This window comes from Capra hircus, chromosome 19, assembly GCF_001704415.2.
Source record: "Capra hircus breed San Clemente chromosome 19, ASM170441v1, whole genome shotgun sequence".
NCBI classification, from domain to species: domain Eukaryota; kingdom Metazoa; phylum Chordata; class Mammalia; order Artiodactyla; family Bovidae; genus Capra; species Capra hircus.
Genome location: NC_030826.1, coordinates 44,729,592 through 44,754,762, shown reverse-complemented (window position 1 = coordinate 44,754,762; position 25,171 = coordinate 44,729,592). Strand labels below are relative to the sequence as shown.

Genomic DNA, 25,171 nt, shown 5'->3' with positions numbered 1-25,171 from the left:
CCTACACGCTGCACTCTTGGATTTCTCATGGGTCTGTTTTCAGAGTGCAGCTTTAGAGCAGGAATGAGCCCCACCTGCCTCCCCCCATAACTCCCACAAATACAACTGTGCCTTTCTCTGACAGGTCATCCATTTATTTGCTGTGCTGTGCTTGGTTGCTTAGTCACGTCCAACTCTTTGTGACCCCATGGATTTCTTTGTCCGTCGGGATTCTCCTGGCACGAATATTGGAGTGGGTTGCCATGCCCTCCTCCAGGGGATCTTCCCAACCCAGGGATCGAACCCAGGTCTTCCGCATTACTTATCGAGACAGAATTCACATACCATAAAATTCACCATTTTAAAATGTCGTTTTCAGTGGTTTTCACGATAGTCTCAAGGTTGTGAATTCAACATCTATACTATCTTTTTTAAAAAAGATTTATTTAGGTGCATTATGTGTTAGTTGCGCCACACAGGATCTTGTATCTTTGCTGTAGCCTACGTGATCTTCAGTTGCAGCACGTAGGATCTAGTTCCCTGACCAAGGATCGAACCCAGTCCCCCTTCGTTGAGTGCAGAGTCTTAGCCACTGGACCACCAGGAGAGTCCCCAGCATCTACTACTATCTAATTCAAGACTATTTTCATCCCTTACCCATTAGTTAGAAATTTACCTATTTTGGACGTTTAATATCAGTCAGGTCATGCAATATGTGGCTTTTTGTGACTGTCTGCTTTCACTCAGTACCGTGTTTTCAAGGTTCATCCACGTTATAGCACATATCATGGCCAAATACTATTCCATTGTCCATTGTGTAAGATATACTACAGTTTGTTTATTTATCCATCAGTTAATGGGCATTTGTTTTCTTTCTGCTTTTTAGCTATCGTGTTGCTACGTGTATTCATGTACAAGTGTTCTGTGTGGACATGTTTTTAATTCTCTTGGGTATGTACCTAGGCATAGAACGGCTGAGTCCAGTAGTAACTCTATGTTTAATATCCTGAGGAACTATCACATCATTTTCCACAGAAACTACACCATTTTACATTTCCACCAACAACGTGTAAGCGTTCCAATTTCTCTACATCTTTGCCGATACTTGGTATTTGCTACCTTTTTTATTATAGCCATCCTACTGGGCATAGAGTAGTATCTCATTGTGGTTTTGGTTTGTATTTCACTATTGTCTCATGATTTTGAACACTTTTTCTTGTCGTTGTTGGCCATTTGTATGCTTTCTTTGGAGTTATATCTATGTAAACCCTTTGCCCATTTTTTAAGTGGCTTTAAATTGGGTTATTTATTATTAAGTTGTAAGAGCTCAATATTCTGGGTACTAGACCCTTAGATATATGGTAATATTTGCATATTTTGTATGCAAATATTTCTATTAGATATATTTTTTATTAGTTGCTTATGCATTAGATGTCATATCTAAGAAACCATTGCCTGATCCAAAGATATGAAGCTTTATGCTTGTTTCCTTCTAAGAGTTTTATAGTTTTACTTCTTACCTTTAGGTCTTCGATCCATTTGGGGTTAAATTTTTCTTTTTTGGCTGTGCCACGCAGCTTGTGGGAACTTAGTTTCCAGACCAGGCATTGAACCCAGGCCAAGGCAATGAAAGGGCCAAATCCAAACCCCTGGATCGCCAGGGAATTACCTAGGTTAATTTTTTTTTTTTTTTACTGTTCATTCATTTATTTAGCTTCATCAGCTCTTAGCTGTGGCATGTGGGATCTTCATTGCGACACGCAGATTCTCTAGTTGTGGCCCATGGACTCAGCAGTTGCGATACACAGACTCTCAAGTTATGGTTTCTGGGCTTAGTTGCTCTGTGACATATGGGATCTTAGTTCTCCAGCCAAGGATTGAACCCACATTCCCTGCATTGCAAGGTGGATTCTTAACCACTGGACCAACAGGGAAATCCCTTGGGGTTAATTTTTTTTTTTTTTATGTGGTGTGAGATAGGGGTCCAACTTCATTCTTTTGCATGGAACTATTCACTTATCCCAGCACCATTTGTTGAAAAGACTGTTCTTTCCCCACTGAAATGTCTCAGCACCTATGCTGAAAATCAGTTGCTGAGAAATGTGTGGGTTGGTCCCCTCTTCTTGACTAGAATCCTTTAAAATGTTGTTTGGGGTCATGATGGTATAAATAAGAGCAGAGCTCACCTAGAAGGCAGTCAGATGAAAACCTGAGATCTGAAGTCCTTGTTTCCATGAGCCCACACGCAGGGGAGCTTGATCTGTCTTCTGCACCCACTCCAAGCCTTTAAGGCAGATGTGTGTGATCTCTTGGGCTCCAGACAGCTCTTTTGACACCAGACCCTGCATTTGTCTATAGCATCCTCACTGGGTTCATAAGCAGAGGTGGAGACAGCAAACAGGTTTACTTCAGAAACAGAACTCAGATCCTCTGAAGCCTCAGGAGAGGGAGGGAGGGAGGAGCAGCCACTAGCCAGTGCACATTCCAGAAGGTATAGCTGTGTGTGTGTGTGTGTGTGTGTGTGTGTGTGTGTGTGTGTATACACAAGGGCAGTGACATTGGCCCCCTTAGCCCCAGACGTTGCCACTGAGGGGCAGGAAGCACAGTCCCATCAGGCACACCCCCCATGGACGTGGGCACGCATACCACATCCCCTGTGTGCACTGTTCTCCAGCAGCAGCTTCTGGAACTGTGAGGCTTCTCTGGCTCGACGCCCGGCCCATCACCCCAACCCTGCTGCCCAGTTACTGTTCCAGGGACAAAGAGGATCCTCACTTCACCCCAGCCCACATCCCAGCGAGTACAGTGCTGGAGCCCAGCCCGGAGACACCATTCACCGGGGCTCTACCAAGGTCACCGTGGGGTGGGACAGGCCACACGGCCATTTGGCTGAGCAGACTTGCCCGACCCACAGTTAGCCCGCTCAGAGGGTAAAAGACAAGCAGTTCCCATTCGCCTCAAGTTCAGCTTTTGTCACCCAAGACCCTGGGCCGCACAACTCACCTGGCCACCGAACCTGCCCAAGTCCCAGCTGGAGAAAAACTTTGGTGGGAGGGTCTGTGTGTGGGAGCTGGGAGCACTGCCATGACTAAGAGGGTTGTTTTGTTCAGTCACAAAACAGCAGTTTTCCACTTAGCCTTGGGCATTCCAGCTGACAGCCCCATCACACGGGTTTCTTTGTTTAAAAACTTCTAGGGTGTTGTCGGAATTCAGCAAAGCCCAGGTAAACTCTGTGCCAGCCAATGAACCGAGCCGAGAAACGGAGGTTCTCACGCTGCAGGCCCCGCTCCCCCTCCCTGGCCTCGACACCAGCACGTCCCTGCACTTGGAGGAACCAGCAAAGCCCCGCCACGCCCAGGCCTCCCCTGGGACTGGAGATGGGGACCACAAGCAGGAGCCACTTGCCCAGGTGCCTGGCGCCCTGGGCTGGCCGCAGCTGGGCCCTGCCCAAGCTGTCCTTTCAGGGAGCGCTTCAGGCCAGCAGCCTCCTCATCCGATGAGAGATGCCACCAGAGCAGCCAGCCAGGAAAGCGGCCAGCAGAAGCCCCCGGAGGATGGCGGACCTCGGCTCAGCCTTGCAGTTCCCTCCCCCACCAGTCCGGTGAGTGGTATAAGCTGAGTTTGGGGGGAAGGGACTGGAGGAGGCAGGTGTTGGTGCATGTCTCAGAGCCAGTGTAGGGTTTCCCCAGCTAGTGACCCAAGTGGCCTCTGCCTTCTCCCTCTGAGCCCCCTCGCCTTGCATGGTTCAGTGTTAATAGAACATGGTGCTGATGGAGCTAATGTTCTGTGGGGTGTGAGTAGTGGATGGGAGCAGGGCTCCTTGCCCATCACTTCCCATGGGGATCTCTATCACCTGCACACCCACGCCGTGGAGAAGGTAGTTCTCTCCCGACCACAGGCTCTGCTCTTCACCACGGACACTCACCAGCTTATGCCTCACTGAGCTTTGGTTTCCTCCTCGGTGCTTGTTATTGTTTATTTATTTACGTAGCTGCATCAGGGCTCAGTTGCGGCATGCGGGATCTTTTGTTGTAGTGCAGGGATTCTCTAGTTGTGGCTCATGGGCTGACTTGCTCCACAGCATATGGGATCTTAGTTCTGCAACCAGGGATCGAACCCGAGTTCCCTACATTGCAAAGCAGATTTTTTTTTTTTTGGCCACTGTGTCTTTTTTTTTAATTTTTTGAACTTTTTATTTGGTATTGGGGTATAGCTGATTAACAATGTTGTGATAGTTTCAGGTGAACAGCAGACGGGCTCAGCCATACATATACATGTATTTATTCTCTCCCTAATTCCCCTCCCATCCAGGCTGCCGCATAACACTGAGTAGAGTTCCATGTGCTATACAGTAGGTCCTTGTTGGTTATCCATTTTAAGTATAGCATCCCAAACTCCCTAACTATCTCTTCCCTTCCCCTTGATAACCATATGTGTGTTTATTGATCACATTAAAATGAAAGCATTTAAAATATGTATTTTTAATAAAATATAAAATTAAAGTTTTAATCAGTTAATTAAATGATATTTTAATTAAAGTTTTAACTAAAATTAAAGTTATTAAAATTAACTTCACCTTTTTTTTTGAACTTTCTTTAATGTGGGTCCTAGAGCATCTAAGATGACCTATGTGGCTTGCATTGTGTTTCTTTGGGACGACACTGTTCTAGAATAAGCTATTCCAGTGTGTTGAAGACCTGAAGAAGCCAACCCTGGAACTGTCTTGGAAAGACCCCTGAGGGTAGAGGCTAGAACTAGGGGCCCTACTACTGCAAAGCAGTAATCAAACTGTGAACTCGAGTTCTTATGCCATTTCACATTTGTTCTTGGGTCATGAAAAGCAGAAGTAGGAACTGAAGTGCACGTGTACCCACACAAAACCCAGAGCTCATCCCAGCTATGTCTGGGGCTCATGTTGGGCATACAGTCTTACTCTTTCAACTCTATCCACAAACGTCCCTCCTCTGGCCTGTAGCTTCCAGATTCTATAACTCAGGATGGGCCAGGGCCATGAAATTGACTACAGGGGGCACCCCCACCCCCTCTTTTAACAGCTTTATTGTGATATAATTCACATACCATACTATTCACCTAATTAAGTGTATAAATCAGTTTTTTTATTCATACTTGTACAACCATCGCCACAGTCTGAGTTTAAATATTTTCATCTTCCATTAAACAATCCCCCTCCTCATTAGCAATGACTCCTGTCCTTGCCTCCCACTCTCCTGCCTCTCCTCACCTTGCTCAACCCCAAGCAACCACTAATCTACTCTGTCTATAGATTTGCCTGTTCTGGACATGTTACATATATAGAATCATATAATCACATTCGTGATTGGCTTAGTTTCAATTAGCAAAATGTTTTTTAAAGTTCATCCATGTTGTGGCATGTATTAGTACTTTGTCTTTTTTTTTTTAATATCCCATTGTAAATTCCATCATATGGATGTATCACGTTTTATTTATCCATTCATGAGTTAATGATCATTGGCATTTTTCCTACTTTTTTGACTGTTGTGAATAATGCTACTATGAACATTCATGTATAATTTTTTGCTTGGACATATATTTTTAACTTTTTTGGATGCATAGCTTGAAGTACAATTTTGGGATCATATTGTATCTCTGTATTTAACCTTTTGAGAAACTGCCAAACTGTTTTCCAAAAGCAGTTGTCTTGTTTTATATTTCAACCAGCCGTGTATTTCTGTGCATCATCACCAACAGTTCTTACTTTTTTTTTTATACGAGTGGTATCTCATTATGGTTTTGATTTACATTTCCCTGATGACTAATGATGTTGAGCATCTTTTCATGTGCTCATTATCATTTGTGTTTTTGTTTGAAGAAATGTCTATTCAAAACATTTGCTCATTCTTGGGAATTCCCTGGTGGTCCAGTGGTTAAGACTCTGTACTTCCAATGCTGGGGGATACAGGTTCAGTCCCTGGTCAGGGAACTAAGATTTCCACATGCCTCGTACCATGGCCAAAAAAGATTGCCCAGACTTAAACAGGGTTATGTAATAAGTTACAGTTTTTTTGTGTGTTCTGGACGCTAGACCTTTCTTAGATAAGTGATTTGCAGATTTTTCTCCCATTTTGTGCATGATCTTTTCACTTTCTTGATGGTATCATTTGAAGCATGAAAGTTTTAAAATTTGATATAGTCTCTTTTTTGTTAAGCTTGTACTTTTGGTTTCATCTCTAAGTACTCCTTTTCTAATCCAAGGTCATGGAAAGTTACTCCCATGTGTTCTAAATGTTATAGTTTCATCTCTTACTTTTAAATCTATGATCCACTTAGAGTTAATTTTTGTATTCAGTAGAAGAATGGTGCCTGACTTCATTTTTTTACATGTGCTTATGCAGTTGTACGAGCACCATTTGTTGGAAAGACTGTTTTTTTTTTTCTCACATTTTTATTTATTTATTGGCTGGGCTGGGTCTTCACTGTGGCTCAAGGGCTTCTCGTGTTGTAGCACATGAGCATGGTTGCCCAGCAGCATGTGGGATCTTAGTTCCCCAGCCAGGGCTCAAACGCATATCCCCTGCTTTAGGAGGCAGATTCTTTACCACTGGACCACCAGGGAAGTCCCTGCTAAGACTACTGTTTGCCTGTTGAATTGTCCCACTTTCCCCTTTAAACATTTTTTTTGAGAAATGAAGTATTTAAAGCACCCAGATCCTCAGTGTACACCTCAGTGGATACTTATATATCACATGCACTCTGTAACCACCATCCAGATTGAGATATAGAACATTTCCAGCCACCAGAAGTTTCGCTTCTGCCCTCTTCCACTCACCGCCCCCCCCACTCCAAAGGAAACCACAGTTCTGACTTGTAGCCCATAAAGTCTTTCCTGTTGTTGAACTTTATATAGATAGAATCATATAGTATATATTCTTTTAGTTCTTTCACTGAACGTTATATGTGTGAGCCTCATCTATAGCCTGAGGTTCTTTTCCATTGTTCTGTAGTATGCCACCATAAGAATACAGATTCTTTACCACTAGCGCCACCTGGGAACCCCACAGAATATATCACAATGTCCCATATAGTCAATTCCCGTAATGTATTCACTGTCCTGTAACAGACGTTTGAGTTGTTTTCAGGTTTGGGCTATTATGAAGAAAGGAGATATGAGCATTCCTATACTTGCCTTTCAGTGAACCTGTGTGTTCGTTTCTGCTGCTGCTGCTGCTGCTGCTAAGTCGCTTCAGTCGTGTCCGACTCTGTGTGACCCCATAGACGGCAGCCCACCAGGCTCCTCTGTCCCTGGGATTCTCCAGGCAAGAATACTGGAGTGGGTTGCTATTTCCTTCTCCAGTGCATGAAAGTGAAAAGTGAGAGTGAAGTCGCTCAGTCATGCCTGACTCGTAGTGACCCCATGGACTGCAGCCTACCAGGCTCCTCCGTCCATGGGATTTTCCAGGCAAGAGTACTGGAGTGGGGTGCCATTGCCTTCTCCATTCGTTTCTGGGTGTGCCTCTAAGAATGGAATTGCTAGGTCACTGGGGAGGCATGTGTTGAGCTCTAGACAGGGAAGCCTGGCGTGCTGCAGTCCATGGGGTCACAAAGAGTCGGACGTGACTGAGCGACGGAACTGAACTGGACTGAACTGAGATACTGCCAAACAGTTTTCAAAGGGCTTGTACTAACTTATACTCACATTTGCAACGTGAGCATTTTCATTGTCCTTCGTCATAGTCAGTGGTATTGGCAATCTTCTACATTCTGGCTACTCTGGTAGGTGTGTAGTGGGGTCTCACTGTGGTTTTAATTTGCATTTCCCTGATGACTAATGATACTGATGCCTTTTCCTCTGCTTTTTGGAAGCATTCTTTAAAGTCATTGTCCCATTCTTGAATTGAGTTGTGTTTTCCTAATTGATTTGTAGCAGTTCTTTATATACTATGGGTGTGTCTTTTATTGGAGGAAAAAATATATATATAATAGCAAATATGTTCATATAATCTATGGCTGGCCTTTCAGTTCAGTCGTTCAGTCATGTCTGACTCTTTGCAACCTCTCAATGGTATCTTTTTAGTATTATTTATTTAGCTATGCTGGGCTTTGATTGTGGCATGTGGAATCTTTTTTTTTAATATTTTCAGCACGTGGGGTCTGGTTCCCTGCCCAGGATCAGACCTGGGACCCTCTGCATTGGGAGTGCGGAGTCTCAGCCGCTGGGCCACCAGGGAAGTCCCATCAGTCTTTCTGTTTTTCAATCAATGTGTTTTGTGTCTATTTTTAAAATCTCTTTCTACCCCAAGGCTATGAAGGCTGTGGAAATCCCTGTATTTTCTTCTAGAAGCTTTCTTATTTTACCTTTTACAATTAGGTATATGCTCCACCTGAGCTTATTTAGATCTGGTGTGAGGTCGGTGTTTTCCACATGGATGTCAGGTTGACCTCGCGCCGTTTATTGAATACGACTATAAATCATGGCGCCGTGTACGTGTGGGTCAGACTGTCCTTTTTTGCTATCCCAAAGGTGACTTCAAGCCCAGAATGTCACAAGGCCCTGAAGGCTGTGACTGAAAACAGCAGCACGCTGAGGTTGAAGAGAAAGGCTCTGTGGCCCCCGCTAAAGGAGAGGGATGTCCCCTGGGGTTGGCGGCTGTGGGCCCCAAACAGGGTTCCCCAGAGTGCCCTTGACCGGGGTGCATTCACTCCTGTCCAGGGCTGGCTTCTGCTTTGCAGGCTCAGGCATCCTATCTTGCCAGGGTCCCAAAGCTGGTGGACGGACAGCTTGCTTTGTCAACGAAAATCTTCCTGTGCTCACCAAGTTTTGACACCTCCCCCAACGCCACCCCAGCCTCCATGCAGCTGCTCACAAACCGAGCACCTTCCAGCCCTGGCTTTTACATTTTTTAAAATAAGGTTACTTATTTATTTTCGACTGTACTAGGTCTTCGTTGCTGTACACAGACTTTTCTCTAGTTGCGGTGAGTGGGAGCTACTCTTTGCTGCGATGCACGGGCCTCTCACTGCGGTGGCTTCTCTTGTGGAACACGGGCCCTAGGCTGTCAGGCTTCGGTAGTTGTGGTTTGCAGGCTTAGTTGCCCTGAGGCATGTGGGATCTTAGTTCCTGGACCAGAGATCGAACCTGTGTCCCATGCGTTGGCAGCTGGATTCTTAACCAGTGGCCCACCGGGGAAGTTCCTGCAGCTTTTGCGTTTGCTGTTCCCTCTGCTTGAACGGTTTCCCATCTCGCTGCTTTTCCTCAGTGTCCTTTCAACCTTCCCTGACAACCCTGTTTCAAAAGCACCCTCCCCAGTGACTCTCTTTCCCTCTCACCTGCTTCACTCTATGGCACTCTTCACTTGGTTAGATTCTATCTTTGTCTACTCGTTTATTGCCTTATTTCTGTCTAGAATATTATCTGCATGATACAAAAGACCATGCCTGGTCCCTTAGCTCTGAGTACTGTACCTGAGAGAGAGTAGGTATCGGTGAATAGTTCTTAAGTCCTCCAAAGACTCTCAAGATGCCAGCTTGTAAGTTTACATGGAGGAATGCTCCACTGGGTGCATGGGGCAGGCAGGTCAGTCCAACCAGGTCACCCGCTGCATCCTGGCCAGCCTCAGGGCAGTCTGGTTGCTGGAGGGTTGCTTGGGGAACATGGCATCAAGGCACCAGAGGCCGAGCCCAGTGTAAGGTGCTGGTCCCTCCCGGGGCCTGTCCCCAGGGGGCAGCTGTGTGCCCATCCGTCCCCCTTTCCCAGGAGACAGTCCCTGTGCTGCCCCTGGGATTCGACTCTTTCTCTGCTGCCGTCACTTAGTCATTGCTGTTTATCCGAGAGCCATTCAGCCTTGCTTTAAAAATTTGTTTTTAATTAATTTTATTCAGAACCCCAGCTATGGGCCCAGCGCTACGCTTGGTAGGGTGATGGAGCAGGACAGAGGCCCTGCTCTCTGGAGACAGACACTGGATTAGACAAAGGCCATCTGCATCACAATTACACTTGTGTTGAGTGCTGGGAAGGACTGGAGTGACTCTGCGTATGTGGCATCTGGAAGGTCATGAGTTGGTTTCTCAGTTTGACTCCCAGAGGACAGTCTGACTTCTAAGACTTGGCTCTAATCACTCCCTTCAGGGACCACTGACAAGTCAGGCTACAGGCAGTCCTTTCACCTGACAGGATGAGGACAGACTGAACAAAAGGGATGTTTTGAAAGTGGTCTAGAGACCTGACATCTCACCCCTTTGCCAGACCCCTCTCAGGGATTCAGCTGTTGTGCGTAGCATCCTGGTACCTGTAGTAACTCCACGTGGCATTCTTCCGTCTTGGGTGCTGGTGGCAGGTGCTGCTCTGGCTTAGATCCTGGGTCAATGGTGATCTCCCCCAACAAAGGAACAGGCCAGATGTGGGGCCCTGAGTGAGCAGGAGGCAGGAAGGTGGTGGGGGGAGGGTGGGGGAAGTGGTGTGCTTCCCCCTCCCTGTAATAACTCGAGATTCTGGAGTGGGGCACAGCTAAAGAGCTCAGTCCAGGCTCATGTGCAGAAGCTCCCAGTGTTCCCACTGTTTTTCTCTATTGCTTAAGAGAACAAAAGCTTTTCCCCAGAGTCTTATTTCCTGGTGGGCAGCCTGTGGTCACTGGGCCATGTGTGGACACTTCCCAGCAGTGTCCCTCTCCTCCCTGGAGAGAGAGGCCCTCACCAGTGAGCATGTTGTTGCTCAGTCGCTAAGTCATGGACTGCAGCGTGCCAGGCTCCTCTGTCCTCCACCATCTCTGGGAATTTGCTCAGATTCAAGTCCATTGCACTGGCGATGCTCTCCAACCACCTCATCCTCTGCTGCCCCCTTCTCCTTTTGCCTTTTCTCTTGCCCAGCATCAGGATCTTTTCCAATGAGTTGGCTTTTCGCATCAGGTGGTCAAAGTACTGGAGCTTCAGTTTCAGCAGCAGTCCTTCCAATGAATGTTCAGGGCTGAATTCCTTTAGGATTGACTGGTTTGATTTCCGTGCAGTCCAAGGGACTCTCAAGAATCTTCTCCAGCACCACTATTTGAAAGCATCAGTTCTTTGGCACTCAGCCTTCTTTATGGTCCAGCTCTCACATCCATACGTAACTACTGGAAAAACAGTAGCTTTGACTATACAGACCTTTGTCGGCAAGGTGATGTCTGTGTTTTTTAATATGCTGTCTAGGTTTGTCATAGCTTTCCTGCCAAGGAGCAAACGTCTTTTAATTTCATGGCTGCAGTCGCTGTCCAAAGTGATTTTGGAGCCCAAGAAAATAAAATCTGTCACTGCTTCCACTTTTTCCCCTTCTATTTGCCGTGAAGTGATGGGACCTGGTGCCACGATGTTAGTTTTTTGAATGTTGAATTTCAAGCCAGCTTTTTTACTCTCCTCTTTCACCCTCTTCAAGAGGCTCTTTATCCTCTTCACTTTCTTCCACTAGAGTGGTATTGTCTGCATGTCTAAGGTTGTTGATATTTCTCCTAGCAATCTTGATTCCAATTTGTGATTCATCCAGTCCAGCATTTCGCCTGATGTACTCTAAGTTAAATAAGCAGGGTGACAATATACAGCCTTGACTCACTCCTTTGCCAGTTGTGAACCACTCAGTTGTGTATCCAGTTCTAACTGTTGCTCCTTGACCTGCGTACAAGTTTCCTGGGAGGCAGGTCAGGTGGTCTCGCACTCCAGTCTCTTTAAGAAGTTTCCAGTTTACTGTGATCCACACATTCAAAAGCTTCAGCATAGTCGGCAAAGCAGAAGTAGATGTTTTCCCATCCAATGCCGCTAAGTCGCTTCAGTCGTGTCCGACTCTGTGCGACCCCATAGACGGCAGCCCACCAGGCTCCCCTGTCCCTGGAATTCTCCAGGCAAGAACACTGGAGTGGGTTGCCATTTCCTTCTCCAGTGCATGAAAGTGAAGAGTGAAAGTGAAGTCGCTCAGTCGTGCCCGACTCTAGCAGCCCCATGGACTGCAGCCTACCAGGCTCCTCCATCCATGGGATTTTCCAGGCAAAAGTCCATCCAGTAAATGTTGGCAATTTGCTCTCTGGTTCCTCTGCCTCTTTGAAACCCAGCTTGTACATCTGGAAGTTCTCGGTTCATGCAGCTACATTGAACGATTTTGAACGTAACCTTGCTAGCATGTGAAATAAGCACAGTTGTATGGTACAGCAGCATACAGCATCACAAAATCCACATCTGTCTCCTTCCTTGTTTCCTCACCCCACCTTTGTTATTTTACATTGAAAACATTTGGACAGTCAAGATTTATTCCCTCATGTTTTTGGGTTTTGGGGGGGACCATGCTATGCCTGTGACTTGTGGGATCTTAATTCTTCAACTAGGGACTGAACCCTGGGCCCTCAGCAGTGAAAAGCACCAATTCCAATCACTGGACCACCAGGGAACTCCCACCTTATCTTTAAAATATATATATATATATATAAAATATATATATTATATATGTGTAAATATATATAATATATGTAAATATACATATATATATATATATTTTTTTTTTTTTTTACTGTGTTGGGTCTTAGTTACTGCATCAGGTCTTAGTTTCAGCATGTGGGATCTTTAGTTGTGGCATGTGGAATCTAGTTCCCTGACCGAGGATTGAACCCAGGTCCCCTGCTTAGAAGGTGCAGAGTCTTAGCCACTGGACCACTAGGGAAGTACCCCCCTCATCTTTTATAATTCTGTACCAGGCACAAAGAATGACCATTCCAAACAGCTTTGTAGGTGCTAGGATGGAGGTAAGCGTAAAATGCCATAGGAGCCCAGAAGGGATCTCAAACCTACCTGGGGGTGGGTTGGAGGGGGTGTAGGCTGAGGATGAGTAAGGACAGCTTCCAGGAGGTGATGAATGACCTCTGAGCTGAGTCTTAAGGAAGAGTGGTCTCTCCCATAAGGGTTTCCCAGGTTGTGTGCGCCAGGCTCCAGGAATTTCCCTGGGTGGCCACGGGATTGCTCCTGCAGCCCATTTTCCTTGGGGAGTTCCCCTGGGTCTTGATGACTTAGACAGGCTTTGTTCAGGATCCTGAGTTGTGAGTGGTCCCTGGCAGTCACCCTGATTGACACATTGTCCTGTCACTGGCAGAAGGAAGCACCTGCTGGTTCTGAGGGTTTTGGAAGAAGCTTTGGAAACCAAGCTCTGTGAGCCTCTCTGCCACCAAGCTCCTGACTTAGAACTCACCACTCTTGGCTTAAGGAACTTGACAGCATCTGAATGGATTAAGCTGTTCAAACCAATCCTTCTGACATTCTGGGCAGCTCCAGCCCCCCTCCCCTTCCCTGTCTGTGGGAGTGGGGAGGGCAGTGTTAATTTAGGGGTTGGAAATAGCAACATTAGGGTGAGGTTTTTGGCACTTAACACAACAACTGGGCTGGTTGCAGCCCTTGGGTGACTCACTTCCTCTGTGTAGACAGCCACTGAGGGCATCCAGCCAGCTTCCTTGCCTCTGCTCTCCCATGATGCTTAGGCACAAAAAGACAGGGAGCACTTGAAATAGTGAAGAAAAAGAGCCAGAATTCATTCCCACGAGCCTCCTGACCCCCCACCGCACTTCCGTCAGCCCAGTGAGTAACATCAGATTCAGGGAGATAGCAGCAGAAGGGAAGGGGCATGGCCTGGCTGCCTGGAGCCTTGGGGACCTGCTCAGAAATGGGAAGTAGACGCAGAGGAGCTAGTGATATCTCTGGGTCTTGCCTGCCCATGCCTCCTCCATCTCAAACCCTACAAGCAGCGCTGAAAAATTCAACATCCCTTTAACAAATGGTGCTGGGACAACTGGATATCCACATGCATAAAGGTGGATCCTTTCCTCACATCATATACAAAAATTAACTCAAAATTGATCACAGATCTAGGGATAAAAGCTAAAACTGTAAACCCCTTTGCAGAAAACATAGGAGTAAATCTTTGTAACCTTGGCTTAGGCAATAATTTCTTTTTTTTCATGTATATGTGTTTATTGATTTGGCTGCATCGGGTCCTAGCCACAGCACGTGGAATCCTTTCATTGCCGCCTGCAGGCTGTTCACTGCAGCATGGGGGCTCTCTAGTTGTGGCATGCTGCCTTAATTGCCCCATGGCACATGAGATCTTAGTTCCCTGACCAAGGGTTGAACCACTGGTCCACCAGGGCAGGCCCAGGCAGTGGGTTCTTAAGTGTGATACCAAAAGCATAGAGACAAAAGAAAAAACAGAGAAATTGGTCTTCATCAAAATTTAAAAATTTTCTGCCTTAAAGAAAGTGAAAAGTGAAAGTGAAGTCGCTCAGCCGTGTCTGACTCTTTTCGACCCTGTGGACTGTAGCCTACCAGGCTCCTCCATCCACGGGATTCTCCAGGCAAGAATACTGGAGTGGGTTGCCATTCTCGTCTCCAGGGGATCTTCCCAACCCAGGGATTGAACCCGGTCTCCCGCATTGCAGGCAGACGCTTTAACCTCTGAGTCACCAGGGAAGCCTTAAAGGGCACTATCAAGAAAGTTAAAAGGTAACTCACAGAACTGGAGAAATGATTTGCAGATCATGTATCTGATATGGGCCTAGTACCCCGAACTTAGAAACCTTGCAACTTGTATTTGCTTCCTAGGGCTTCTGTAACCGGAGAAGGCAATGGCATCCCAATCCAGTACTCTTGCCTGGAAAATCCCATGGATGGAGGAGCCTGGTAGGCTGCAGTCCGTGGGGTCCCTAAGAGTTGGACACGACTGAGTGACTTCACTTTCACTTTTCACTTTCACGCATTGGAGAAGGAAATGGCAACTCACTCCAGTGTTCTTGCCTGGAGAATCCCAGGGACAGGGGAGCCTGGTGGGCTGGCATCTGTGGGGTCACACAGAGTTATACATGACTGAAGCAACTTAGCAGCAGCAGCAGCTTCTGTAACAAACGACTATAAACTAGATGGCTTGCAACCACAGAAATGTATTATAGTGATTACGCCTTATCCACAGGGATATGTTCTAAGATCCCCAGTGGATGCCTGAAACTGTGGATAGTACCAAATCCTATATATACTATATTTTTTCCCATACACACATACCAATGATAAAGTTTAATTTATAAGTTAGGCACAGTAAGGGCCATCCCTAGTGGTCCAGTGCCTAGGATTTCACCTTCCAACGCAGGGGGGTGCAGGTTCAATCCCTGGTTGGGAGGCTAAGGTCTTACATGCCTGGTGATCAAAAAATCAAAACAGAAAACAGAAGCAATATTGTAACAAACTCAATAAAGACTTTAAAAATGGCCCACATCAAAAAAATCTGTTAAAAAAATTAGGCACAGTAAAAGATTAACATAATAATAAAATAGAGCAAGTATAACAGTGTTCTGTAACAAAAGTTACGTGAATGTGACCTCTCAGCCCCTCAATATCTTATTGTACCAATGTAATGCCTTTTCCATCTTAACTTTAAGCACTTATTCACGTGCTGTGGGTATAGCTTCTGTAGTTTGAGGTGCAGCAACAAAGCTGGCACAAATTTATTTTTCCTTCTTCATCATCTCACAGATAGAAGACTTTCTTACCGTAGATCTTAACAACTTTTGAATATCATTTCTTTCTTTCCTTATTTAGTGGAGAACTTTTACTGTGTTACTTAAAGACAGCGCTTTACGGCTTCTCTGGCAGATCCGAATTGCCAGCATCTTGTGCTTTGGGGCCATTATTAAGTAAATCAGGGTTGCATGAGCACAAGCACTGCGATGTCACAATGGGCGATCTGATAACCAAGAGGGCTACTAACGAAGTGACTAATGGTGGGACAAAGGGGTGATTCACACGTCCCAGGCAGGATGGAGAAGGCGGATGAGAGGTTTCATCACACTACTCAGAATGGTCACAGTGCAAAACTTGTGAATTGTTTACTTCTGGAATTTGCCACTTAATGTTTTTGTGGAAAATATAGTTGGCTGTGGGTGATTGAAACCATAGATAAGGGGGAACTGGTGAATCTGATGGTTCTGGAGGCCAGAAGTTCACTGTCCAGATGCTGGCAGGGTTGGTTCCTTCGGGAGATTCTGAGGAAGAATCTGTTCCACGCCTTTCTCTCGGCTTGTAATGTCAGCAGCAGCCTTGGGCATTCCCTGGCTTGGAGACACATCACTGCAGGCCCTGCCTCTGTCATCACACGGGGTTCTCCCTCTGTATCTCTGGCTTCACTTGGTGTTCTCTGTGTGTTCTCTTTTCTCCTCTTATAAGTAGATGAGTCACGTTGGATGAAGGGCCCACCGTACCCCAGTATGACCTCATCTTAACACATTTGCAACAACGCTACTTTCAAATAAGGTCACGTTCTAAGGTCCTGGGGGGTAGGATTCCAGCATATCTTTTTCAGGGTTGTGGGGGGGACACACACAATTCAACCCATTACACGACAAAAGAACAAATAAACCAATTTGAAAATCGGCAAAGGATTTGAATAGACCTTTCTCCAAAGAAAATTTACAGATGACCAATAAGCATATGAAAACATGCCCAGTGTTTTCAGACATCAGAGAAATGCAAATCAAAGCCATAAGTTTGCACTTCATATTATAGCCATACATTCATCTGACTATAATCAAAAGTACAGATAATAATGATGGAGAGGATGTGGAAAAATTGGAGCCCTCATACATTGCTGGTGGGAAGGTAAAATGGTACAGCCACTTAGGAAAACAGTTTGGAAATTCCTCAAATGTTAGACGTAGTTATCATCAGTTGAGTTCAGTTGCTTAGTTGTGTCCAACTCTTTGTGACCTCGTGGACTGCAGCATGCCAGGTTTCCCTGTCCATCACCAAGTGCCAGAGCTTGCTCAAACTCATGTCCATTGAGTCTGTGATGCCATCCAACCATCCCATCCTCTGTCGTCCCCTTCTCCTCCCGCCTTCAATCTTTCCTAGCTTCAGGGTCTTTTCTAATGAGTCAGTTCTTCGCATCAGGTGGCCAAAGTATTGGAGCTTCAGCTTCAGCATCAATCCTTCCAATGAATATTCAGGATTGATTTCCTTTAGGATTGACTGGTTGGATCTCCTTGCAGTCCAAGGGACTCTCAAGAGTCTCCTCCAACACCACAGTTCAAAAGCATTAATTCTTCGGCACTCAGCTTTCTTGCTTTCTTTATGGTCCAACTCTCACATCCATAACACAGCTACTGGAAAAACCATAGCTTTGACTAGACGGACCTTTGTTGACAAAGTAATGTCTCTGCTTTTTAATATGCTGTCTAGGTTGGTCATAGCTTTTCTTTCAAGGAGCAAGCGTCTTTTTTATTTCATGGCTGCAGTCATCATCTGCAGTGATTTTGCAGCCCAAGAAAATAAAGACTGTCACTGTTTCCACTGTATCCCCATCTATTTGCTAGGAAATGATGGGATCAGATGCCATGATCTTCATTTTTTGAATGTTGAGTTTTAAGTCAGCTTTTTCACTCTCTTTCACTTTCAAAAAGAGGCTCTTTAATTCCTCTTAGCCTTTTGCCATAAGGGTGGTATCATCTGCATATCTGAGGTTATTGATATTTCTCCCAGCAGTCCTGATTCCAGTTTGTGCTTCATCCAGCCCAGCGTTTCTCATGATGTACTCTGTATATAAGTTAAATAAGCAGAGTGACAATATGTAGCCTTGACATACTCCTTTCCCGATTTGGAACCAGTCTGTTGTTCCATGTCCGGTTCTAACTGTTGCTTCTTGACCTGTATACAGGTTTCTCAGGAGGCAGGTAAGATGATCTGGTATTCCCGTGTCTCGAAGAATCTTTCACAATTTGTTGTGATCCACACAGTCAAAGGCTTTAGCATAGTCAATGAACCAGATGTTTTTCTGGAATTCTTTTGCTTTTTCGATGATCCAACAGATGTTGGCAATTTGATCTCTGTTTCCTCTGCCTTTTCTAAATCTAGCTTGAACACCTGGAAGTTCTCAGTTCACGTACTGTTGGAGCCTGGCTTGGAGAATTTTGAGCATTACTTGCTAGTGTGTGAGATGGGTGCAGTTGTGTAGTACTTAGAACATTCTTGGCATTGCCTTTCTTTGAGACTGGAATGAAAACTGACCTTTTCTAGTCCTGTGGCCACTGCTGAGTGTTCCAAATTTGCTGGCATATTGAGTGCAGCACTTTCACACATCATCTTTTAGGATCTGAAGTAACTCAGCTGGAATTCCATCACCTCCACTAACTTTGTTTGTAGTGATGCTTCCTAAGGCCCACTTGACTCGCATTCCAGGATGTCTGGCTCTAGGTGAGTGATCACACCATCATGGTTATCTGGGTCATTAAGGTATTTTTTGTTATTGTATTATCCATCAATTCCACTCCTAGGTGTGTGCCGAGAGAGTAGAAAACATGCATCCACAGAAGAACTTATGCATCAAGGTTCTCTGCAGCATTATTCATAATTGTCAAAAAGTAGAAAACTACTCATATGTCCATCTTCTGAGGAGCAGATATATAAAACATGATAAATCCATAATTGGAATATTAATTGGTAATAGAAAGGAATGAAGTAATGATACATGCCAGGACATGGATAAACCTTGAAAACATCATGCTAAGGGAAAGAAAGTGAAAGTGAAGTCACTCAGTCGTGTCCGACTCTTTGCGACCCCATGGACTGTAGCCCACCAGGCTCCTCCTTCCATGGGATTTTCCAGGCAAGAGTACTGGAGTGGGGTGCCATTTCCTTCTCCAGGGGATCTTCCCGACCTAGGGATCGAACTCGGGTCTCCTGAATTCCAGGCAGATGCTTTAACCTCTGAGCCACCAGGGAAACCAGTTTCAAAAGACCACATGTCATAAAGTTTCATTTATACATATTCAAAATGGGCCAACCTAAGGAAACGGGGTTTCCCAGGTGGCACAGGGGTAAAGAATCTGTCTGCAATGCAGAGACACAAGAAAGGTGAGTTTGATCCCTGGGTTAGGAAGATCCCCTGGAGGAGGAAATGGCAAGCCACTCCAGTATTCTTGCCTGGAGAATCCCATGGACAGAGGAGCCTGGCAGGCTACAGTCCATGGGGTCACAAAGAGTTGGACATGACCGAGTCCTCACACATGGAAACAGAAAGTAGATTATTGATTGCCTGGAACTGGAGTGGCTGCGGGGAAACAGGGAGTGGCTGCGGATGGGGTTTCCTTATGGAACAATGAAAATGTTCTAAACATAAATTGTGGTGATGGTTGCACAACTCCATGAGTATGCTAAAACTACCGAATTACACTCTTTTTTTTGTTGTTCACATCATGTTAGATCTTAGTTCCCCAATCAGGGATGGAACCCAATCCCCCTGCAGTGGAAGGGCTGGAGTCGTAACCACTGAACTGCCAGGGAAGTCCCTGAGTTATACACTTTAAATGGTTTAATGTTATGGTGTGAATCATGTCTCAATAAAGATGCTTTTAAAAACAAACAAACCTGCCTTTCCTTCTTTCCCAATAGAAAAGCAAGAGCTGGATCTCAGAAGATGACTTCTACCGGCCTCCCCGGGAACAGCCCAGAGAGAGTCCTTCTGATGCCACCACAGCTTCTCCCAGAGGGATTCCCGAGTCAAGGCCTGGCCTCCTTGTGCAAGAACCAAGACGAAGCTGCTCCATGGAGGCCTTAGACAAAGCTTGCGCGCCTTCCCCAGGAAGCGAGAGAAGCAGGGCTGCCCCAGCGCCGCCAGATCACAGGAACTTCAGGGTGGTGCATCGCCGGCAGATGGGTAGGCAGCTCAGCGGGCATCTGGGTGCCGCACTGCGCCTGAACAGTGCCTTTCGGAGAACAGTTTGAAAGTCCTCTCTTGCGTAACCAATTGGGCAGCATCTTCTCCCAAGAAAAACCTCATCCCAAAATGTAATAAGGAACACCCTTGCAGAGTAATTCAGGAAGGCATTTCAGGAAGAGTACTGTATTTTCTCATAAAATCTTTTTTTAAAATTTTATTAGAATATAGTTGATTTACTCTGTCTTGTTAATTTTAGGTGTACCGCACAGTGAATCAGCCACACAGATACATACATCCACTCTTAAAATCTTAAGAAAGTAATGCTCAAAACGGCCTGCAAAGTACATGAATGCTGTTTCATACACGAAAATGGAAAATAACTTCCCTGAAACTCTCCTATAAATCTTAATGATTATACATAAGATTATATGTAAGATACATAAGATAATCTTATGAGTGTATAGGCCTCTGGACTCTGTCTGGAGCCCAGAACGAAAGCCCCACCTCTTGAAGGCTCAGATGTTTCAACTGCTCCTCCCTAAGGCCCTTCTCTCAGATGGTTTATTTAGCAGCTCTGGTGGGGTTTATCAGATCTGCAGTTTGTTCAGTGTCCTCTGTGTGCAGTTCACAAGGAGGCCAGCTTGACCTCCACACCCTATGAAATTCCATAAAGCATTAAATAACCATAACCTAATTTTTATGTCTGGCACAGCCCTGGTTTCCATGCCACCTCCTCTTAGGTTTTTCTTTCAGCCCATGTAATGGTTACAACCATACCAGAGAAGGTGTGCTTTATACCTGCGTCATCAGGTACCCGGAAGGATAGGAAGGCCCTGCACAGTGGTTTGAAATCTCTAAGGCTAGTCCAAGCTGGGAGAGAGAATTGTGTGTCCTTTGGACCCCCCTTTTTTCAGGAAGATGGCTAGCCCCCAGGGATCAGGGAGCCTTGGGCTGTGTGTAGTACACACACGCCCTACTCAACAGATACTTATTGGGCACCTGCGATGTGCCAGGTACTATTCTAGGTGCTGGGGACACAACAGGAAACCAAGCCAGGTCCTTATCTTCATGGGAGTTGTATTCTAGTGTGAGAGACAGGAAATAAGCAGATGAACAAGTGAACGTATAGTCGGGGCGGGTGATCATTCCTGTGGGGAATAGTAAACGGGAGGTGGGCAGGGTACCATTTCATAAAGGACGGCCAGGGACTTCCCTCATGGTCCAATGGTTACGAGTCCACACTTTCACTGCTGGGGCCCACGTTCAATCCCTGTTCGGGGAATGAAGATCCCGAAAGCTGCATGGCACGGCCAGAAAGTAAATAAATGAATAAAGGCTGGCCAAGGAAGCCCTCACAAATTAGGTGACATGTGAGGTGGCTTGAAAGGTGGGGAGAGAGGCATGAGGCGATCGTTGCATTTCAAGCAGGGAGAACGTGTGCAAAGGCCCTGCAACAGGAACATACTTGATGTGTCCAGTAAGCAGCAGAGACCAGAGTAGCTGGAACAGAGGAGATGGGAAGGGGGTGGCTAGAGATGAGGTCAGAGTGATGGGGGGGCCTCATGGGCCACAGTAAGGACGTTGGCTTTTGCTCTGAGAGAGACACGATCTGACTTGGTGGACTCTCCGGGGGAGTCATCCTGGCTCATTTCTTGAGGCGCTTCAGGGGGACATAGACCAGTCAGGAGGCCACAGCCATAAGCCTGGCCAGGAATGATGGTGAACCAATCCCCCGTGGTAGTGTTGGAGGAGGTGAGAAGTGGAGGAAGGCTCTGGATATACCAAGAGGATTTGCTGATAGATTAGATGTGGGGTGTGAAAGGGAAAAAAAGAAAAAATCAAGGATAGCTCCAAAGTTTTTAGCCCAAGCATCTGGGAGGATGAAGTTTGCCATTTTACTAGATGAAGAACATCAGGAGAGAAGTGGGTTTGGAGTGGGAGAATCAGGAACACGTTTTTGGACGTGTCAACTTTGAGAAGCCTATTAGACATACACGAAGCAGATGGAGATCAGAATCTAAAGCTCAAGGGTGAGGTCCAGGCTGGAGATAAAAACTGAGAAGTTGTTGGCATAAAGCCCCAAGACCAGGGAAGATCAGCTAGGAAAAGTGGGTATTAGTAGAGAAGAGAACCAGGGCCGAGCCCAGGGCCTCCATGAAGAGGCCAGTGAGAGGAGAGAGCATCAGGGAGACAGGAGAGGGGGGCCAGTGACGGCAGAGAAGACCCCAGGAAAGGGGGGTGCTGCTGTGTACAGTGATGCTGATGGACCAGGCCAGATGGGGACCAACAGCTAGGCTTTGGACTTGGCAACAGGAGGGCCTGGTAGCCTTCCCAAGGGCAGGTTCCGTGGACTCGGGACAGAAGGCTGCTCGGAGGAGGCTCAAGAAAGAACAGAAGGAGGGGGACCCAGAGACATTCCCACACCTCCTCAAGGGGGTTTCTGTAAAGGGGACAGAGACCCAGGGTGGTAATTAGAGATGTGAGTAGAGTCGAGAGATATTTTTAATGCTGGGAGAAATAACAGCGTGTTTGTGGGCTGGTGGGAATGATCCAGGAGAGAGGGAGAAGACAGTGACGCAGGAGGGGCAGAAAAGATTGCTGGAGAGACATCCTTGTCCTTGAGCAGGCGGGGTGGTGGTGGGGGGACCCCTGCGCAATTGCACAGATGGGAGGGTGGCCTCAGACAGAAGCACAGTCAGTTCATCCCCAGCGACAGGGCTCAGAGTGTGGCTGCAGATGCTGGAAGGGGAGGGTGTAGTGAAGCGCCCATGGAGGTGATTGTTGACGTGCTTTTATTTTCTCAGTGAAATTCAAGAGCACAGTCATCAGCTGGGGCGAGGGTGGGAGGGAGGCTCTCAAAATACGTTCCCATCCAGCCGGCGGTGGCCTGTGTTCTCCAGGTGGTCACGGAGTCCACACCCAGGACAGGACTCAGGCCCCGGAGATTATCCAGGGTGACGAAGGGCCAGGCCTATCATCTAAAGTGCCTCTTTCTGCCTGCAGGGCTGTCCAACCCATTCCGGGGGCTCCTGAAGCTGGGCACGGTGGAGCGGCGGGGGGCCATGGGCATCTGGAAGGAACTCTTCTGCGAGCTCTCCCCGCTGGAGTTGCGCCTCTACCTGAGTGGCAAGGAGCGCACCTGCGTGGACACCTGCTCACTGCTGCGCTGCGAGTCTGTGGGGCCGGCCCACAGTGATGGCCGCTTCGAGCTGCTCTTCTCCGGCAAGAAGCTGACCCTGCGCGCCTCGTCCCGGGATGAAGCCGAGGACTGGCTAGACCGGGTGCGCGAGGCGCTGCAGAAGTGCCGGCCCCTGCAAGAGGAGGAGTGGGTGACCATCCAGCACCCGGAGCAGCCCGAGGACCTTCCAGAGGCCTCCCAGGGTGGCCACCCTGCCCCCTCGGACCTGCACTCAGAGGCTGAAACCCCCCAGGGCCTGCAGTTCAACTGGTCCTTCTCCCAGGTGCCTGAGCCTGATGCTATCAAAGAGTCCCTTCTCTATCTGTACACGGACCGCACATGGATGCCCTACATCTTTTCCCTGTCCTTGGAGTCCCTCAAGTGCTTCCGCGTGAGGAACAACGAGAAGATGTTAAGTGACAGCCACGGAGTCGAGACCATCCGAGATATCCTGCCGGACACGAGCCTCGGGGGCCCAGCCTTCTTCAAAATCATTACGGCCAAGGCCATCCTGAAGCTGCAGGCCGGGAATGCCGAGGAGGCTGCCCTGTGGAGGGACGTGCTACGCAAGGTCCTGGCGTCTTACCTGGAGACGGCCGAGGAGGCAGTGACCCTGGGCGGCAGTCTGGATGAAAGCTGTCAGGAGGTGCTGAAGTTCGCCACGCGGGAGAACGGCTTCCTGTTGCAGTACCTGGTGGCCATCCCCACAGAGAAAGGCCTCGACTCCCAGGGCTGCTTCTGTGCAGGTGCTGACTCCCTGTCCCCCACCTCCAGCCTGCCCGCACTGGGGTTCCTGCTCTAGGCTCTGCACTCCTTCCTGCTCCCCACAGGCGCCCCCATAATGCCTTGGGGATGTTGCACCAAATTAAGCTGTTCCACGATCGTATTATATTCTTCTGGAGCTAGGGCTTCAGATATTTTTGCAAGCTTTTACAAGTGTACACAGGTATTTAATTACAAAAATAGGCTCATACTACTTGCTGGCCAACAGAACTTTCTGTGACGATGACAATGTTCTAGAATCTGTGCCATCCAGTAGCATAGCTACAAGCCATGTGTGGCTACTGCATACTTCGCGTGGCTTCCTGGTGTGGAAGGAACTGAATTTTCATTTGCCTTTAATAATATATGTGTGTGCATGCTCAGTCATGTCTGACTCTTTGCAATCCCATGGACTGCAACCTACCAGGCTCCTCTGTCCATGGAATTTCCCAGGCAAGAATACTAGAGTGGGTTGCCATTTCCTCCTCCAGGGGATCTTCTCGACCCAGGGGTCGAACCCACGTCTCCTGGGTCTCCTGCATTAGCGGGCAGATTCTTTACCACCGAGCCACCTGGGAAATCCCTTTTAATAATATATTTAAATGGACACCTTTGGCTTGTGGCCATGATTTTAGACAGCTCAGCTGTATCTATTGTTCTGCAGCTTGGCTTTAATCCAGTTAGGAATATGCACATTCTTCTGCATCAGTACATCTGCTCTGTCATTAGCATCATCAGATCCAGTCCTTCCATGCCAGGCAGCTGGGCCAGATGCTTTCTTTGGATTGTCTCATTTAATCCTCACAACAGCCCCGTTGGGATTTGTCTCTATTTATAGCTGAGGAAACTGAGTCACAGGACTGGTGAGTACCTGTCCTAGGTTCACACAGTGAGCGATGGTGGAGCCGGAAGAGGACTTAATGGCCCCAGAACCTGTGCTCTTAGCCAGGCGCCCACAGGGCCTCTCCACTCCCATGCTTTCAAGGCTGCATGATTTTCCCTTGCTCACGTCCCATTTTTAGGTCTTCTCCCTGGTCCAGACCCCCATTTCCTTCAGCCCAGGCCCTCCAGCTGAACTGTGAGGAGGTGGCCCTGCCGCACAGAGAGATGCAGCTCTGTGTGGTCTAGGAGCTGTCCCGTCGGGGTGGAGCGTGTGGGACTGGAGGGGAAAGCCTGCTTCAGACATCTGAAGGAAGTGGTCTGCGGTTGGTCCCCCTCCCCCGCCCCCCTCTGCAGAGCAGAGCTTCTTGCAGAAAAAAGTCTTCAAGCCCCTGTTCACCCCTTGCCCCCCTCCCCCACCTGCCAGCCCCTAACACTCACATTTTGCCCTTTAATCCACGGGCTCCAGGTTCAAAGAGGAGGCCAGGCCCCCAGGACTAGGAGGACGGCTTCCCCACTGGGGATTTGGATGCTAGCAGGCAGCTTTCCCCGCACCTGCCACCACTATCTTCCCCGCCTCCGCCAGCCCCCAGCCAGCCAGACTGAAACTGGAGAGCTTCTTTCTGCCCACAGAGCTCTGTGGCCGGGCCACTGGCCTCTGACACCTGGCTTGTATCTCATAGTTTACTTTCAAAACC

At 47.3% G+C, this 25,171-nt stretch overlaps 1 protein-coding gene across 2 annotated transcripts in view; it reads left to right on the top strand.

The window, feature by feature from the left end:
* The window catches only part of PLEKHM1 (pleckstrin homology and RUN domain containing M1), a 56,777-nt gene that overhangs the window by 17,617 nt on the left and 13,989 nt on the right, over nt 1-25,171 (top strand). For both annotated transcript variants that reach the window (XM_018065268.1, XM_018065267.1), the window contains 3 exons: nt 3,175-3,580; nt 19,387-19,651; nt 22,658-23,578. In XM_018065268.1, the coding sequence (XP_017920757.1) occupies nt 3,175-3,580; nt 19,387-19,651; nt 22,658-23,578 (1,592 nt within the window). The remainder of the gene's footprint in view (nt 1-3,174; nt 3,581-19,386; nt 19,652-22,657; nt 23,579-25,171) is intronic.